The 16,048-nt window shown below is 43.6% G+C and overlaps 1 protein-coding gene across 3 annotated transcripts in view; it reads left to right on the forward strand.

Moving 5' to 3' along the window:
• Positions 1-15,836, forward strand: part of RFT1 (RFT1 glycolipid translocator homolog) — a 38,215-nt gene extending 22,379 nt beyond the window's left edge. Inside the window, exons 8-14 of one of the 3 annotated variants that reach the window (XR_012011942.1) lie at positions 888-938; positions 2,373-2,503; positions 3,653-3,797; positions 7,899-8,004; positions 14,089-14,164; positions 14,260-14,509; positions 14,840-15,836. Coding sequence is in view for 2 of the 3 variants with exons in the window: in XM_072785901.1 (XP_072642002.1) it covers positions 888-938; positions 2,373-2,503; positions 3,653-3,797; positions 7,899-8,004; positions 14,260-14,509; positions 14,840-15,007 (851 nt within the window). In the remaining variant the exon portion in view is untranslated. The remainder of the gene's footprint in view (positions 1-887; positions 939-2,372; positions 2,504-3,652; positions 3,798-7,898; positions 8,005-14,088; positions 14,165-14,259; positions 14,510-14,839) is intronic. The other 2 variants (XM_072785901.1, XM_072785902.1) reach the window with 2 other exon arrangements.
• Positions 15,837-16,048: the final 212 nt, after the last annotated feature.

Here is a 16,048-nt window from a genome sequence, read left to right on the forward strand (position 1 = left end):
AACACTAAAGAGCAATTTAAAGGTGTGAAAGGAGGGGTGGCCTTAAGATCTGTATTGCTGAAGCTGGGACTGTTAGCAGTGAGGATGAATCAGAGCAGTGCAGAGATGCAGATAGGACCTAGTGCTGTCCTGTGGGCCCCACCTGGGACGGCCTACAGAGGACCCTGCCTCAGACACAGTGCTGGGAGACTGCAGGGAGTCCAGGACCAAAGGGAGACCTAAGAACCTCACTGCTTCTGGCTTCTGAATATTGTTTTCCTTTTTGAGCAGGTTGGTAGGAGGTGAGAATTTGCCCTCTGGGCTGTGGTCATTCTTCAGAGCTCCATCTCCATAGTGGACTGTGTTTTCTACTCATGGATAATAAAATTTATGGAAGGTGGGGATGGGGCTCTGGGTTGGTGTCTTCACCTTGAAGGCGTTAGCCTTAGATTTGAATCATGAGCTTGCATTCCAGAGCCTCTCCAGCCTCCATGGAGCTTTCTCCACCCAGGGAGGCAACTTGATGAGTGTATGCACATGATCATGGACCTATCATTTCACAGAACTTACACTTAAAATTTGGGACAATCATCTTTATTATTAACATTTTTGTAATCTTCCCCCCCCCTCCTTTTTTAAGTTATTAGACTGGTTTTATTGATTTTTGTTTTGTTTTTAATTTAATGGTTTGGAGATTTGCTGTCAATAAATCCCCTAGCACTCTCCCAGTTGTTACTATTTTAAGATTATTTGAAATCAACATTTGGATGAGGAAGATGTCTTCAATTGGTTATATAATTTTTCTTCTTTGAGAGTATTTGCCAGCTGAAAAGTTGATAGACAATAAGAAGGAAACAAGAAAATAATGTGCCCTTGAAATGCTAATTATTTTGCTTCTCTGTTTGTAGGTGAGCGATACATAATGACTTTTTTGAATGTGTTAAATTTTGGTGATCAAGGTAAGATGAAAATGCTGTAGTGAACACCATTAGTAGATACTTTCTAATATTTTTCTCAGCAGTTTGATACATTTAATAAAGAATAATAAACCTGATGATTATAAAAGATGAGGGCTGTAATAAAATGATTCCTGAAGATTGCGGGTCTTTGCAAATATCTACAGTGCATGCAGTGACTACCCCCCCCTCCATATGACTCAGCTGGCAGGCCCTTGTTTGAGATCCCCTGGTTTCTGCAGAGCTCTGGTGCCCGTTGGAGGGGTTGGAGTGCTAAGAGAAAAGGGAGCTCATCATGACCATCACAGATCTGCTCCATATTTATACAGCTAGATAGGTCTCAATATTTTCTTTCTTTCTTTCTTTCTTTCTTTCTTTCTTTCTTTCTTTCTTTCTTTCTTTCTTTCTCTTTCTTTCTTTCTTTCTTTCTTTCTTTCTCTTTCTTTCTTTCTTTCTTTCTTATTTTTTTTTTCTTTTCTTTCTTTTCTTTTTCTTTCTTTCCTTTCTTTTTTCTTTTCTTTTCTTTTCTTTTCTTTTCTTTTCTTTTCTTTTCTTTTCTTTTCTTTTCTTTTCTTTCTTTCTTTTCTTCCTGCCTTTCTTCCTGCCTTTCTTCCTACCTTTCTTCCTGCCTTTCTTCTTGCCTTTCCTTTCTTTCCTTTCTTTCTTTCCTTTCTTATTTAAGAGAACATGACCGGGGGGAGAGGCAGAGGGAGAGAGAGAGAGAATTCTTAAGCAGACTCCCTGCTGAACATGAATCCCAGCTTAGGACTTAATCCCAGGACCCTCAGATCATGACATGAGCTGAAGTCAGATGCTTAACCAAATGAACTACCCAGGCACCCCTTTTCATATTTATTTTTGACTGTAATCCTCAGGTAATAGAAAGAAAAAATTTTAAAAACCAACTTAGCATTAGTGATTTTTTTAAGTTTTAAAATTATTTTTAAATTATTTTTAAGTGATTTTTTTTTTTTTAAGATTTACTTATTTATTTGGGGGAGAGAAGGGGTAGGGGGAGAGGCAGAGGGAGAGAATCCTCAAGCAGATTACCTGCTGAGCCTGGAGCCTGACGTGGGGCTCAATCCCAGGACGCTGAGATCAAGACCTGAGGTGAAACCAAGAGTTGGACACCCAACTGACTGAGCTACCCAGGCACTCCTGGCATTAATGATTTTTATAAGAGGGTGCTGGTGATAGAAATGTTCTATATCTTGACTGTATCAATGTCAGTATCCTAGCTGTGATATTGTGCAATGCTCTCACAAGATGTTACTTGTCAGGAAACTGGGTAATGGATCTGTTATTTTCTAGAACTACATGTGAATCTCTATCTCAGTTTAATTTAAAAAATTAAATTAGAAAAACTGTTTGTGGTGCTGTGAAAATTCAAATAGAAAAACCAGGAGGAATCATCATTTCTTCCTTTTTGTCTTATAGGTGTATATGATATAGTAAATAATCTTGGCTCCCTTGTGGCCAGGTTAATTTTCCAGCCAATAGAGGAGAGTTTTTACATATTCTTTGCTAAGGTACTGGAGAGAGGAAAGGATGCCACACTTCAGAAGCAGGTACTCTTGGTCTTATGTCATTATCTCAAGTGAATTCTCCAATTGCAGGATAAACAGCAATGAGTTTCTCTTGTTTGATCTGAAATTTCCTTCTGGGTTTCATTCTTCCATCACCTTCATGAATGATGTCAGGACTCTGAGCTCACTTCTTTTGCTCTGGCTTGCCCTTCCCTTCTTTTTCTTTTTTTTTTTTTTTTTTTTTTTTTTTTGCCCTTCCCTTCTTACCCTTAGTCCTTCCTTGTGACCTAATTCTTGAACTCTCAGAACTCTCTGCGGCTGTCCCCCGTGCGGCATAGACCACCCCCCACCACCCATGCTCTAGGCTTAGCTGGAAGAATGAGATTGTCTCCTCCATCCTCAGATTCTCAAGAACCAAAAGTGAGCCAAAGGAGGCAGAGGTTGGGGCAAGGCTTGCATATGGTGTGGTGAGGAAAGGACATGGTCATTAGGTTTCACCACACCAGGTGTCTAAGCTCCTTAAATATAGTGAATTCATGTGCCCAGACTGCACTCTGGCCATGGAAATCTGCCTACTCCGATTGGTAAATGCAGAAGAGATTTTCATCAGGCATATTGGTTGTTAGAAACCCCTTTTTCTAAAACCATTGAAAATGTCTGATTTATCTTAGAATTAAAAAGAAGCTAAGTCAGCCTCTTATGTGTCTTAGAAGACACTTTGCAAAATACAGTTTATGCACAATATCTCAGAATGAACTAATCTGGTTCTCTGTTGATTTAGGAATATTTTCCTAAGCATGCTTTGACAGGAACGTCAGGATTTGGAGACGTTTGTCAGGAGAAGCACACTGACAAAACTAGCCAGCTAGCAATTTAAAAACTTGCTGTCCATTGAAGAATAAATATCAGAGAGGAAGGTGAATGTTTCCTAAGCAACCTTTGAAATAACTTATCCTAAATGAGCTAAAAACCAAACCTTCCCTGCACTACCTATGGAGGCACAGATTGGCTTTTTCCCTTCATTTCCCTCTTGCTAATTGACGTGAAAACAAACACAGGCTGTAGAAAAGCAAGGATACCTCTCAGCAGTTGAAAGAGTGATCTGTAAGACAGCAGAGAAGGAAAGCCAGATGTGAGGTTTTTCTTTAGCTCGTGATTCATCCAACTTCCTTCCCTCTCCCTCCACCCCAGGAGGATGTTGCCGTGGCTGCTGCGGTTTTGGAGTCCCTGCTCAAGCTGGCCCTGCTGGCCGGCCTGACCATCACCATTTTTGGCTTTGCCTATTCTCAGCTGGCTTTGGATATCTATGGAGGGGCCATGCTTAGCTCTGGATCAGGTATGCGCAAGAGTGTTGGCAAATTTGTTCTAATTTCTGAACAGAAACAGAAGAGTCTTTTGCAGTTCAAAAACTTGCATGCATATATATAGGTTGGTATCTGCCAGTGTAGGGAACGCTGTCAGTGCCTGGGGCTCTGAGACCATTCCCCACACTCAAGGTCAGAAACAGCTCAGTGCCGTCCAGGGGCTCTGGCACCAGGGCATTCAGTCTCCCAACCTCACTTGGAGAAGTCATTATGAATCCTTGGCTTTCCTCCCAGGCCTAAAATGTGTTTTGCTGGGCACTTCCCTGTGCACCCTCTGGGGTGAGGGAAGAAGGCAGAGAGCAGATTCTAATGAGTCTCCGCTTGATACTAAACACATCTGAAGGTAGTAAATGCCACATAAATATCACAGCCTGATGCATGAAAGTCTCTGAAGGATAACTCAGAGCCATTTGCAGAGAATAAAATTGATCTCGGCAAGTAAAATGGCATGTTTAATCTAGTGACTCTTGGTTCTGGAAGGACAAAAGTATCGAATGTATCTAACTTTGAAACACCTGGTGCCCATGCCACCGAGCATCTCACAACACTGCTAGGCTTTGGGGACTTCACCAGTTTCATAATGTGCAGGGCCATACGCTGGTAGTCCATTTGCAATGTTTCTTCTTGGGGTCAGCAAAGATATTTTCAGTTCCTCAGGTCACTAGACAAGAACTCTGAAGACTTCTTTCTGTGCCACATCTCAATGAAAGGGGCTTTGTCCAGTGCCATTTTACAAGTTCACTGGCATGTTTTGGTCTCCACTATAATGGGCCCAAACTTTGGGTAGTAGGGGAGGAGGGGCCAAGTCTCTACCCGAGAGCAAAGGTCATTCATTTTGGAGAAACACCTGCTGTGAAACCGTAGTGTGGTTGGCAGCCGCCTGGGGCGGATGCTGTGAGGCTTGTGTTTCCATCACAGGCAGGAAGGCTCATTAGGAAGCTGGGGAGGCTCGCTGGGGAGGCTCATTAGGAAGCCATTCTTAAGTCCTGTGCAAAGACTGGGCAGTCAACCATTTCACACAGCACTGCCTTCTAGAAAGGTGATCGCCAATGAACAGCCTTTATTGTCACAGTCACAGGACGTGGTTGTGAGAAGGCTGTCCCGTCATTACAGTGTTCACCTGGTGAAGTAATGAGTCCTAGAAAGTATGGAACCTGATAGCTGTGGGCCTTTGGCTCAAGGGAGAGGCTGGTGCCAGCCTTGAGCCTTGGTCGTAGTTATCAGGTACAAGGGTCAGTGTTAGTTGATATCTAAGGTAGTACATTCTATTTCTAAAGCCTTATGTCAGAGCCATTAATAATATTAGACTTAACACGATGAGCACTGAGTAATATATAGAATTGTTGATCACTGTATTGTATACATGAAACTAATATAACACTGTAAAAAAGCAATTTTAGACTCAAAAAGATATTCTCTTGGTATCATCTTCTGAAAGAGAAGAGTCTCAAGAATAGCCTGGTTTCTCAGTTTCTGAAAAGAATGTGCTGTTTGGTGAGCTAGGACCATTGTCATCTCTTGCCTGGCCCAGAGCTCCATCAGTGTCACTGTCCCAACAGGGTCTTCTAGCATTCATCTCCTTATTGTAGCTCCCTCGTACTTTGACCAAACTCCCAGTTCTCTGTGAAGCCCATAGTGGCTCCTGGTAGTACATCATCCCTCATTGGCCATTGCTGGCTTTCCTTCCCTCGTTTCCACGCCACCCCACATCTCTTTGCTCTGCTCCTGACTCTTCAGACTAGTGCTGAATGAATTCCCCAATTTCAACCTCTTCCGAAAATGGACTTGAAGCCTTCTCCTTGAATCAGTGTTTCGTGGAAAACTTTATGTTCTCCATGTCTCAAAGTGGTTCTCTTTCTACTTTTAGGTAGACCCACACATGCCATGAGCTTTCAGTTGTGCAGTGAGAGGCACAGGCTGGGAGAGGGGCCCTGCCCCTCTCTGCCAGAGAGAAGAGGGTGGAGGGAACAGGAAGCACAGCCTTGACACACCCTTGGTCCTGCCTACACCACTGGAGCAATCCCCCAGCTGCAGTGGGAGCCAGGCTACTTCCCACAGAGGCTTGGGGGGTGAAGTACAACAGGACCTGATGAAATGTGGGAATCAACAGAGGGGCCTCGGGAAATAGCTTTCTGTTGGGCTTCACAGCTGCCCCATTGGGACTCCGCATGTAATTGTTGACTGCCATAGAGGTATTCAGGGTGCCCCTGGCATGAAGATCTTTCACATTAAGCAGCTTTCATAAACTATGAGTGAGTTCCAGATTCTGGGACTCTGGAGCTTTAGCCCCCCACCCCTTTTCTTTTAATGACTAAGTCTTTCTTGAGGTCTAGTTTACATGAAGTAAAATTCTTTACTCTTAAGGAGTACAGCTTGGTGAGTTTTGACAAATACATACACCCATTACCCCAGAAAGTTCTTTCAGGACTCTTTCCAGTCAACTGCCGATGCTGCCCTCCCGCCCCCCACCCCGCCCCCACCAGAGGCAACCACTGTTCTGATTTTTATCACCATAGATTAGTTTGCTTTTATAATTTTTTAAAAATATTTTATTTATCCATTCACCTGAAAGTGAGAGAGAGAGAACAAGCAGAGAGGAGGGGCAGAGAGAGAGGGACAAGCAGACTCTCTGCTCAGCACAGAGCCCAGACATGGGACTCAGTCCCAGGACCCTGAGATCATGACCTGAGCCATAACAAAGAGTTGGATGCTCAACTGTCTGAGCCACTCAGGTGCCCTAGATTAGTATTACTTATAAAAGGGACTTTATATCAGTGAAATCATACAGCATGGACACTTTGGCGGTTGGCTTCTTTCTCTCAATATACAGTTTGTGGGGTTCATCCATGTTTTTACATGGATCAGTATTTTTTTCTTTTTGATTGCTTCTTTGAGAAGTATTTTTTATATGGATGCCCACAGTCTGTTTATCCTTTCTGTCGTTGATGGTCAGTTTGGACTATTAACTGCTATGGACATTTTTGTACAAGTGGTTATGTGAACATGTACATTTATTTTTGTTGGATGTATATTTAGGAGTGGGATTGCTGGGTCACAGGTTGTTTTATTAGAAGTTGCTTGACTTCCTCTTACTAATGGCCTTCCTAAAATGGGATCAATTCCATTTTTGGGGCTCCCAGTCTTTTGTTAGCAATTTTCTCAGAGCTTGTTAGTGAGTTATAGGACTGCATCACCATGTTTTAGCAAAAAAACATCATGGTTATTCTGATTCTCTCTGCAGATTTGTGGGTGTGTTCTGTCTCCAGTTTGCTGCTGCTCCCGAGCCCTGGGCTTCTCCCCATGGTCTTTTCTTCAGCTCAGTTCTCTTAGCATTCAGGGCCACTAGTGCCCTTGGGTGCTCAAACAGCAGAGCTCTTCATGCTGATTTAAAAAGAGAAAAGATTTGCTTACTGGCCAGATAAGCTTTTAGTTGTTAAGCAAGACATTTGTAGACTTACTCCTTTTTTTTTTTTTTTAAGATTTTATTTATGTACTTGAGAGAGAGTGTGCACAAGCAGGAGGAGGGAGGGAGACAAGCAGACTCCATGCTGAGCACGGAGCCTGATGCAGGGCTTGATCCGAGGACCCCAAGATCATGACCTGAGCTGAAACCAAGAGTTGGCCACTTAACTGACTGAGCCACCCAGGTGCTCCTGTAGATTTAGCCTTTGCCCTTTCTCTCTCTCTCTTTTTTTTTTTTTTTTTTAAGATTTTATTTACTTATTTGAGAAGGGAAACACAAGTGGGGTGATGGGTAGAGGGAGAAGCAGACTCCTTGGTGAGCAGAGAGCTTAACATAGGGCTCAATCCTGAGACTCCAGGATCATGACCTGAGTCAAAGGCAGATAGATGCTCAACCGACTGAGCCAGCAGGTGCCTCAGTTGCCCTTTCTTGTTTAGCATTTTATTTTAATCAGGGCTATGGAATGGTGGACATCATTCCAGATGATTAAGACTTTAGGCTTGAGCATGTATCTGCCCATGTACAATACCAGCAGGGCTCCTGACCCAGTTCTGGTGCATGTGGGCCTCCTGTTTGTGTTCTAGAGTCTTGATGGGTTGTTTCCTTATAGGTCCTGTTTTGCTGCGTTCCTACTGTCTCTATGTCCTCCTGCTTGCCATCAATGGAGTGACGGAGTGTTTCACATTTGCTGCCATGAGCAAAGAGGAGGTTGACAGGTAAGTAAAGACCCTCCTTTAATCATGGCCAAACTGAATAACTTGCCAATCTTCTTTCTTTTCATTCTGAACATGCATTCACAGAAAGCCCTTTTAGAGGTAACGCCTATCCCACTAGTGTAGCACCATCCCTGGACATTCAGCAGTTGCACAGGTGCCACAGTTAGTCTTCCACGCACCGGGCTGGGGACAGCAACTATCCTGTGCCTCCTTTTGGAGAAGGAAGAAATCTGGAACTGAAGGTTTGCAGAGATGGCACAGCTCTGCACCCCCACCTCCTTGCCCAGTGCCTCAGTGGGTTACCATGGAGCTTCTTTGAGATACAGAGTCCTGTCTCTGAAACTGTGATTTGTAGGCTGTGAGGAAGTTCAGGAATCTGTATCACCTCTCTTCAGAGAAAGGCCCATATGCACATACACATTTTGCCACTATTTTTTCCCATCCATGGACCCCAGATCAGGACCTCTACCCTGGCACCACAAACAGTGGTTCTTAGCATTGGTTATCAATCAAAATCTCCCGTAAAGCTCCTTAGATGTGCAGATTCCTGCCTGCCCTTCTTCCACCACTCTCTCCTAGCACACCTGCAGAACTGGCAGGCCCCTGAGCATTTGTGTGTTTTTTAAAAGCTCCTCAGTGATTCTGACATGAACTAGTTTAGAGCTTCTGACCCACACCCGGGATGTATCCCAAGTGCCAGAAGTAGCATGGCAATATCTTAAGGCACCACTACAGGATGAGGTTGAGAAGGATGAAATTGATAGGGAGAAAAGGAGAGGAAGAGAAGGAAAAGACAGTAGAGGATGGCTGTGGGTAATGGGGCAAGCGGTCTTGGTTATCCCTCTGCCTCCTGATGCATGGATCCTTTGGGGGCTTTTATGCTGCCTGTGTAAGGCCTTGAGTGCTTAGACCAACAGAGCTAGCATTTGAGGGGCTTGGTCCAAGGAATCTGTCATCACACAGCCCCAGGAGATTTCTGAAAATAGAGCTTCAGGAACCACTAGCCCAGACCAGCTTATCAGTAAAATTACGTGGAGCCCTATGACCCTCTACATATTCAGGTGGGTGTGGGTGAGTGAGGCCTTCACGAAGTAGTAAATACCCCAATGATGTGCAAGACACCTGATGGCTTTTAATCCTGTTATATTTCATTTTTCAGACTGCCATGTCATGACCTACTCAGCTGATTTTCCCACCTACTTTTAGCTCACAACCCGTAGTTTTCAAATATTGGTCTAGATAGGTTTTTCACTTCAGAGAGTTAAATGTGTAGCTGTAAAACTACTTTGCGGCCATCCTCCTCACCCTTTATTTTTTTCATGGATGAAAAGGTCAATTTAAGTTTGATTTTGAGATAATGTGTTTTTGTTTGAAAGGCACCTCAAAGATGAAATAATTTTTAGATGTAACGTAAAACATACTGAGGCAGTAAGCCATGATGGAAAGAGCTCTGGACTAGTTATCTCTATCTGTTTGAAGGGAAATTTTGTTGAAATGATTTCAGCATTAGTATGGAAGGGGAGAGTCAGCTCGAAGCCTGCTTAAAATGTTAAAATGTCTCTTACAATCAAATCATGAGGGAATATAATATAGACAGTGGCTAGTTGCTTTCTTTCCTCTTGCGTGGCATTGAATTAAAAGAAACCACTTTTTAAGTTAGTTTAAGTTAGCTTAATGGGATTTTGATGATATTTAAACGTCTGGAAAATTATTTTCATGATATGAGTAGTCAACATAGAGAAAAGACAGAACCAGAGCACCTTTTTTTTTTTTTAAGTGATTTTATTTACTTATTCATGAGAGAGACACAGAGAGAGAGAGAGGCAGAGACATAGACAGAGGGAGAAGCAGGCTCCCCTTGGGGAGCCCAATGAGGGACTTGTTCCTGGGACCCTGGGATCATGACCTGAGCCAAAGACAGACACTCAACCACTGAGCCACCCAGGTGCCCTGAATTCTAAACTTTTTAACAGAATTCCTAGCACTGGTATGCTAAAAAGTCAGAATCCTAAACAGAACCAGAGCACCTTCTAATGCAGTTCTCATCTGCGGTAATGCACTTCCCTTAAGAGGTGTGACTTCAGGCATGATTTTTCTAGATGTATTAAACACTGCAGCCCAGCCCCCAGCCCTGGTCTGAGCACATGGCATCTGTGTTCATCACAGACCCCAGCATTTTTTCAATTCTGAATTTAACCAGATGTAAAACTCTAGCAGGGATTTTTATGGATGGGATTAGGTAGCTTAGTTAAATGTTATGATTGATTTACATTGGATGTTTCAGATTCTGAATTGGAAAAAAACACCGTATTGATAAAATCACGGGCTTTTACTTAACAACTTCAGGTCAATCAGTGTTTTTCACTTGATCTTAGCCAAAAGGCCCAGAAGTGATTATCCGAACTTTTTTTTCCCAAATCAGAAAAGGACATTTGGTTGGATGTGAAATATTAGAACATCCTTTGAATTCCAAGTTGCTTTTATGTTAATAATTTCATATATTGAAGATAATTGATGGATTTTTCAATCTGCCCTATTTTTTAAAAAATATTTTATTTATTTATTCATGAGAGACACAGAAAGAGAGGCAGGGACATAGGCAGAGGGAGAAGCAGGCTCCCTGTGGGTAGCCCAGTGTGGGACTCGATCCTAGGACCCTGGGATCGGATCATGACCTGAGCCAAAGGCAGATGCTCAACCACTGAGCTACCTAGGCGCCCCTCAGTCTGCCCTATTGAAGAATTTTTGTTCTGTTTTGTTAATTTTTTCTCAGTTTCTTCTGTTCATTTGACAAGTGTTTTTTGAGCCTCTGTTCTCTAACGGACATTTTAAGTTCCAGGAGTACAGCAGTGAAAAAAACAGACAAGATCCCTGCTCTCCTGGAGCTGATGGTGGGGGAGCAAACAAGTAAATAAATAAATCTTGCACAGTACAGATAACTAAAACAGGGTTATGCAGTGAGAGTGGGGCTCTTTTAGATTGGGAGGCCCTTCTGAGAAGGTGGCATTTTGGCTGGATGACCAAGCAGAGTCTCCTAGGCACAGGGGACAGTGATGCAAAAGCCCAAGACTGTTTTCTTGGCCCTTGAATGTTCACCATGGAGCTGGACTCCATAACTGCTGAGTGAAGGATGAGTGCGATCTTCTCATATTGACACATGAGACACTGGCACCGTCCCTACCATTTGCTGCCGAGGCTGCAATGATGGCTGTGCCTTGAGGTTTTCAGCCAACACCCACGCAGGGGCACTTCAGTTGCTGCCATAGTCAACATCTTTGACTGTCCATCTTCTGATAAGCCTGATTTTAAGCCCAGTATCTTCTTGGGGCAATGGAAAAACTAAGCATTCATAAATAATTGTTATGTTAACCAAACCTTATAGAATAGTCATTATTTTCATTAATTTTGTACTGATTGTAAAAGTGGCTGCTGCTGCTTTTTTTTTTTTTTTTTTTTTTAGTTTAATAGACATCCCTTTAGGTGAACAACCTCTACACAAAAAATATATATGGTTTAAGATCTCTTTTTTAGTGGAAGGGAATTTAGGTCCCAAGAGATTTTGAGCCTGCTATGTTTTTTGGAAATCATTTAACTGAGCTTAAGACCCCTGAAAAAAATACAGAAACTGGTTCAAGGAAACCAGCAATTCAATTTTGAAATCATTTTGTGGGTTAAGTCAGCAAACTTAGAATTGGGGCAGTTCCTCTTTTGTGTTTCTCACACTCAAATTCACCTTGAGAAACAGAAACTTCATCTACTGGAAGACAGAATGGAAAGGCAATGTGGTGGCCTTGACATCAAGGTTGGACACAATTGATGGGCTGGCAAGTTTATGGAATAGTAAGGATTTTGAGGAGTTTGAGCAACGATGAGAAAAGTGACTATAGACAACACATAAGGTTAGATATAAACTGGTATTGACCCAAACTCCATGATTTTTCTCAGTAACCTGTAGGAATGCATAAGGTGGGTTTACCCAAGGTGACTTAAGACTTGGCATGAGCAATGGTGTACTTTTAAATAAAGCCAACCATATTTCTTCCCCTAAGGTGGCTAGTGGGTTCTTAATGTTTACAAATACCACAGATAAAGCATTTAAAATTCTGATCAAAGCCAACTTTAATTTTTTTATCCGTGCACTTAAGGGATTATCTAATGACCACCAGTTTCTTAATCCTGACATTGGTTATTAGCTTACAAATCTTAAGGTAAATCCTTTCCATTTACCTAATGTTCAATTTCCATCAGTTTTAATATACACCAGTATAAATACCATCACTGACTACTTTGTATGAAATTCAGTATTCTGGGATCCCTGGGTGGCGCAGCGGTTTGGTCCCTGCCTTTGGCCCAGGGCGCGATCCTGGAGACCCGGGATCGAATCCCACATCAGGCTCCCGGTGCATGGAGCCTGCTTCTCCCTCTGCCTATGTCTCTGCCTCTCTCTCTCTCTGTGTGACTATCATAAATAAATAAAAATTAAAAGAAAAAAAAGAAATTCAGTATTCTATAGACTTCATGGAGTCATGGTTAGTACCAGGAGCCCCCACCTTTTATGTGAACTTCAGTGGTACCATGGAGAACAAGGCAGTTTTGCCTAGTTTAAGCAGGATTTATTCTCATTTGTAAGAGAACCTTGCAACAAGTTTATTCAGTTTAAAAAGTGGTATTTTAATTGCATCTTTAAATTTTTTTTCCTGATGTGGCTTATACCTTTAAGGCTATAGGTTTGTGAGTTCTGGAAAGTTCAACAGCGGCAGCGCCCTATTCTAGTGATAAACAGTGGACCCCTATCATTATCAGCTCTTCCCAAATGGCCACACCAAAGAAGCCACACTGTTGAATTCATCCTTGCTTGAATTAGCATGAATTAGGTACTGATTTCTTTCATTATTGACATTTTACTTAGAGTTGGATGAGGATGACTTTGAAAGTTTGTGAACCTGTAGTCTCAACTCCAAGGATCTGAGATTGTTTCTGGGGAGACAAAAAAGATCATACATCTCTACTTCTTTTTGGAAAAGAGATCAGATAACTAACTGGCCTATGATGGTCTCTACCTTCAATGGCTTGTTATGAAGTTGGCCATTCTGATTATTGATCAGTAGTTAGTGAAAAACACACCTCCCTTGTTGGAGGATTGTGTGTGTGTGTGTGTGTGTGTGTGTGTGTGTGTGTATGGTATTCCTGTTACCCCTCCGATCAGGTATATCTCCATAGCACCTGGGGCTTGGTCCACCTGAGGACCAGTACCTGGGCATTCAACAGACATAGCAGCTTTTTACCACCCTTTGTGTACAGAACCGGAGTGGCCTCTGAGTTCCCTAACTCAGCAGACACAGCTGAGAGACCTCATGGTTTGATTCTCTACAACTATGTACTTAGAATGCCTGCTGCTCGCTAGGCAGAAACCAGTGCTGGACAATTTTGTTTGTGGCCGTACCACAAGCCTCTTTGAAGACCACAGCAGCTGTTTTGTCTTTGCTGAGACTCAGTTTCCCTTGCTCTGAATGGAAGGTAACTAGGCTAAGTAGAAGTTCAGCATAATCCATCCAGTGAGGAGGCCAGAGAGCTCTGGAGATGTGGAGAGCAGAGGGAAGGATGTCTAAGAGTTGGGAACACTGAAGTGATTCAGGCCTACTCCCCCGTGTGCATGTCATTTTGAAGGCTGGTCACTTGCTTTAAGTGAGATCTACTAGCCAAGTTCCCAGGGCTTCTGCATTTCCCAAGGAAAGTGGTGTGCATTTCCCTAAGTTTAGTTGCCAGAGTCAGGTCACTCCTTAGGCAAATTACTCAGCCTCCCTGTGCCTGGTTTCCTGGTCTGTAAAACATATACAAACCTCATAGAGTAAGGGTTATGTGTTTTCACTCATCACTGTATCCCTGTTCCCCTGTCAGTGGCTGTCACAGAGTTTGTATTCATATATAATTATTACCTATGTCATAATTCTTGTGCCTCACATTGAAGACTTGGACTGAACAGGATTTTTATGTGTTTTGGTCACAAAGTGTCACTTAAACTAACCAATTATCCTTAAAAACCATAATATCTTGCGTTGTTTATTTCCTTACTCTTCTCTTCAGGGATGAGGGGGATAGTTATGGATATCCATATAGTGTCCACAGCTATGAAAACCAGCCGGGTTATGGCAACTCAGAGGTACTTTCTGTGATTTCATGTTACGGCCACTTGTTTTGGAACAGTCTTGTTTGGGACAAGGTACCTACTCCTCTGTTTTGTCTCCCTCTCCCCAGGTACAATTTCACAATGCTGGCCCTATCGTCTTCATTCCTGGTGTTATCCTATCTCCTGACCCAGTGGTGTGGCAGTGTGGGCTTCATCTTGGCCAACTGCTTTAACATGGGCATTCGGATCACACAGAGCCTTTGCTTCATCCACCGCTACTACAGAAAGAGCCCTCACAGACCCCTGGCAGGCCTGTACCTATCACCCGCCCTCCTTGGGGCATTTGTCCTCAGTGGCGGGATTACTGGTGTTTCCGAGGTGAGACTCCCTGCAGCCTTCACACTACATGCTTTTGTAGGCTGCTCGCTGTTCCTGGCTCTAGGCTTCCCCTTCTTGCTCTTCCTGACCCACCTAGGCAAATATTTGCCTCCTCTTACCCCTTCCCCAAGCCTCAAGGACAGCATGTTATGATAGATGTGGCAAAACAATGTCACTAGTGGGAACACAGTAGCCCCTTGGTACACAGTTGTCATACCTTTTATCTGACTCGAAGCTGGAACAGCAAGGCCTCCGTTCTCCCTGGCTTAACCCTGAGGTAGGATGTTAAGATGGAGGGGCCATGGCAGTGACAGTGGTTTCTTTCTGCAGGTGTTCCTCTGCTGTGAGCAGGGCTGGCTGGCCAGGCTGGCACACGTGGCTGTGGGGGCCTTCTGTTTGGGAATGACTTTTGGGACAGCATTCCTCACAGAGACCAAGCTGATCCACTTTGTTAGGACTCAGTTACGTGTGTCCAGACTGGCTGACAAAACCTCATGACCTCAGATGCATTGACACCTGTGGCACCTGGACCAGCTGTGGGGCGGTTTTGTGGATAGAACACATTAACTGTGCACAAGAGCCCTGCTGAGGGGTCTGTGGTAGAAGAGGACCGACCCTGGCAGGCGAGACGTCAGAGAGAATCGCCGCCCCAAACATCATCCATTTGAAGCCTCAAACAGGAAGAAGGAGTTCCACTTTTAAGGGAAGACCAAAAGCTCTTTTAAAATAGACACATTATTTGTGTCACCATTTTGTTCTAATCAACAGTTTTATTTTTTGGTTAACATATCCCCGTTGGGTGTGAGGGACCTAAGGAGCTGCGTAAGCCAACAAACTATATCTTGGATGTGATAGTTAACAGTAATCTGGCCCAGAAAGAGAGATGTAGCCATTTTACACTTCACAGGAATGTGTCACTTACTCTGTAAAAGCAGGAAGGAGGCCTGCTGTTGTGCACCCAGCTAAACCAGAGGTGGCCCTGGAGCGGTGGCTGTCCCAAAGCAAACACTGTGGTCTGGGTTTTTAGAGAGGGAATGATGTTCCTCACTGAAAAATCTGGGAAATGAAAACACAAAGTCTCTCGGGTCACATTCCCCAGAGTCAACTAGGGAGTGTCGTGCCTCTTGCCCTTTTTGCCGTGTGCCTTCCCAGAGCCGGAGCAGGCTGGCCATCGGAGAAAAGGCTCTGAAGGAAGCGGTGATCCTGTGTGAGCTACATTGGCCCCCCAAAGGAAACACTGCTCATGGGAGATTGCACAGGTGGCTGCTGATGGTGAAGTGATGTATATTTTCCCCTCAGAATAAAATGAGGTACATGCTATATGGCACACCCTTCCCACCGCTTCTAGCACTGGTCAGCAAACCTGAATGCCAGCTTCAGGACAAGCATGGCCAGCCCGGGGGTCTGGTGCTCCAGACAACAGTGTGAGCCCAGGCCTAGGCTCATCTCCTTGCATCCCATACCCTGCACCCAGCAGGCAGCATCACTGGGCATTATTTTGAGGTGACAAACCATTTTTCTTCTTTCAATAATATATTA

Source organism: Canis lupus, chromosome 19 (assembly GCF_048164855.1).
Source record: "Canis lupus baileyi chromosome 19, mCanLup2.hap1, whole genome shotgun sequence".
In the NCBI taxonomy this organism is placed as follows: domain Eukaryota; kingdom Metazoa; phylum Chordata; class Mammalia; order Carnivora; family Canidae; genus Canis; species Canis lupus.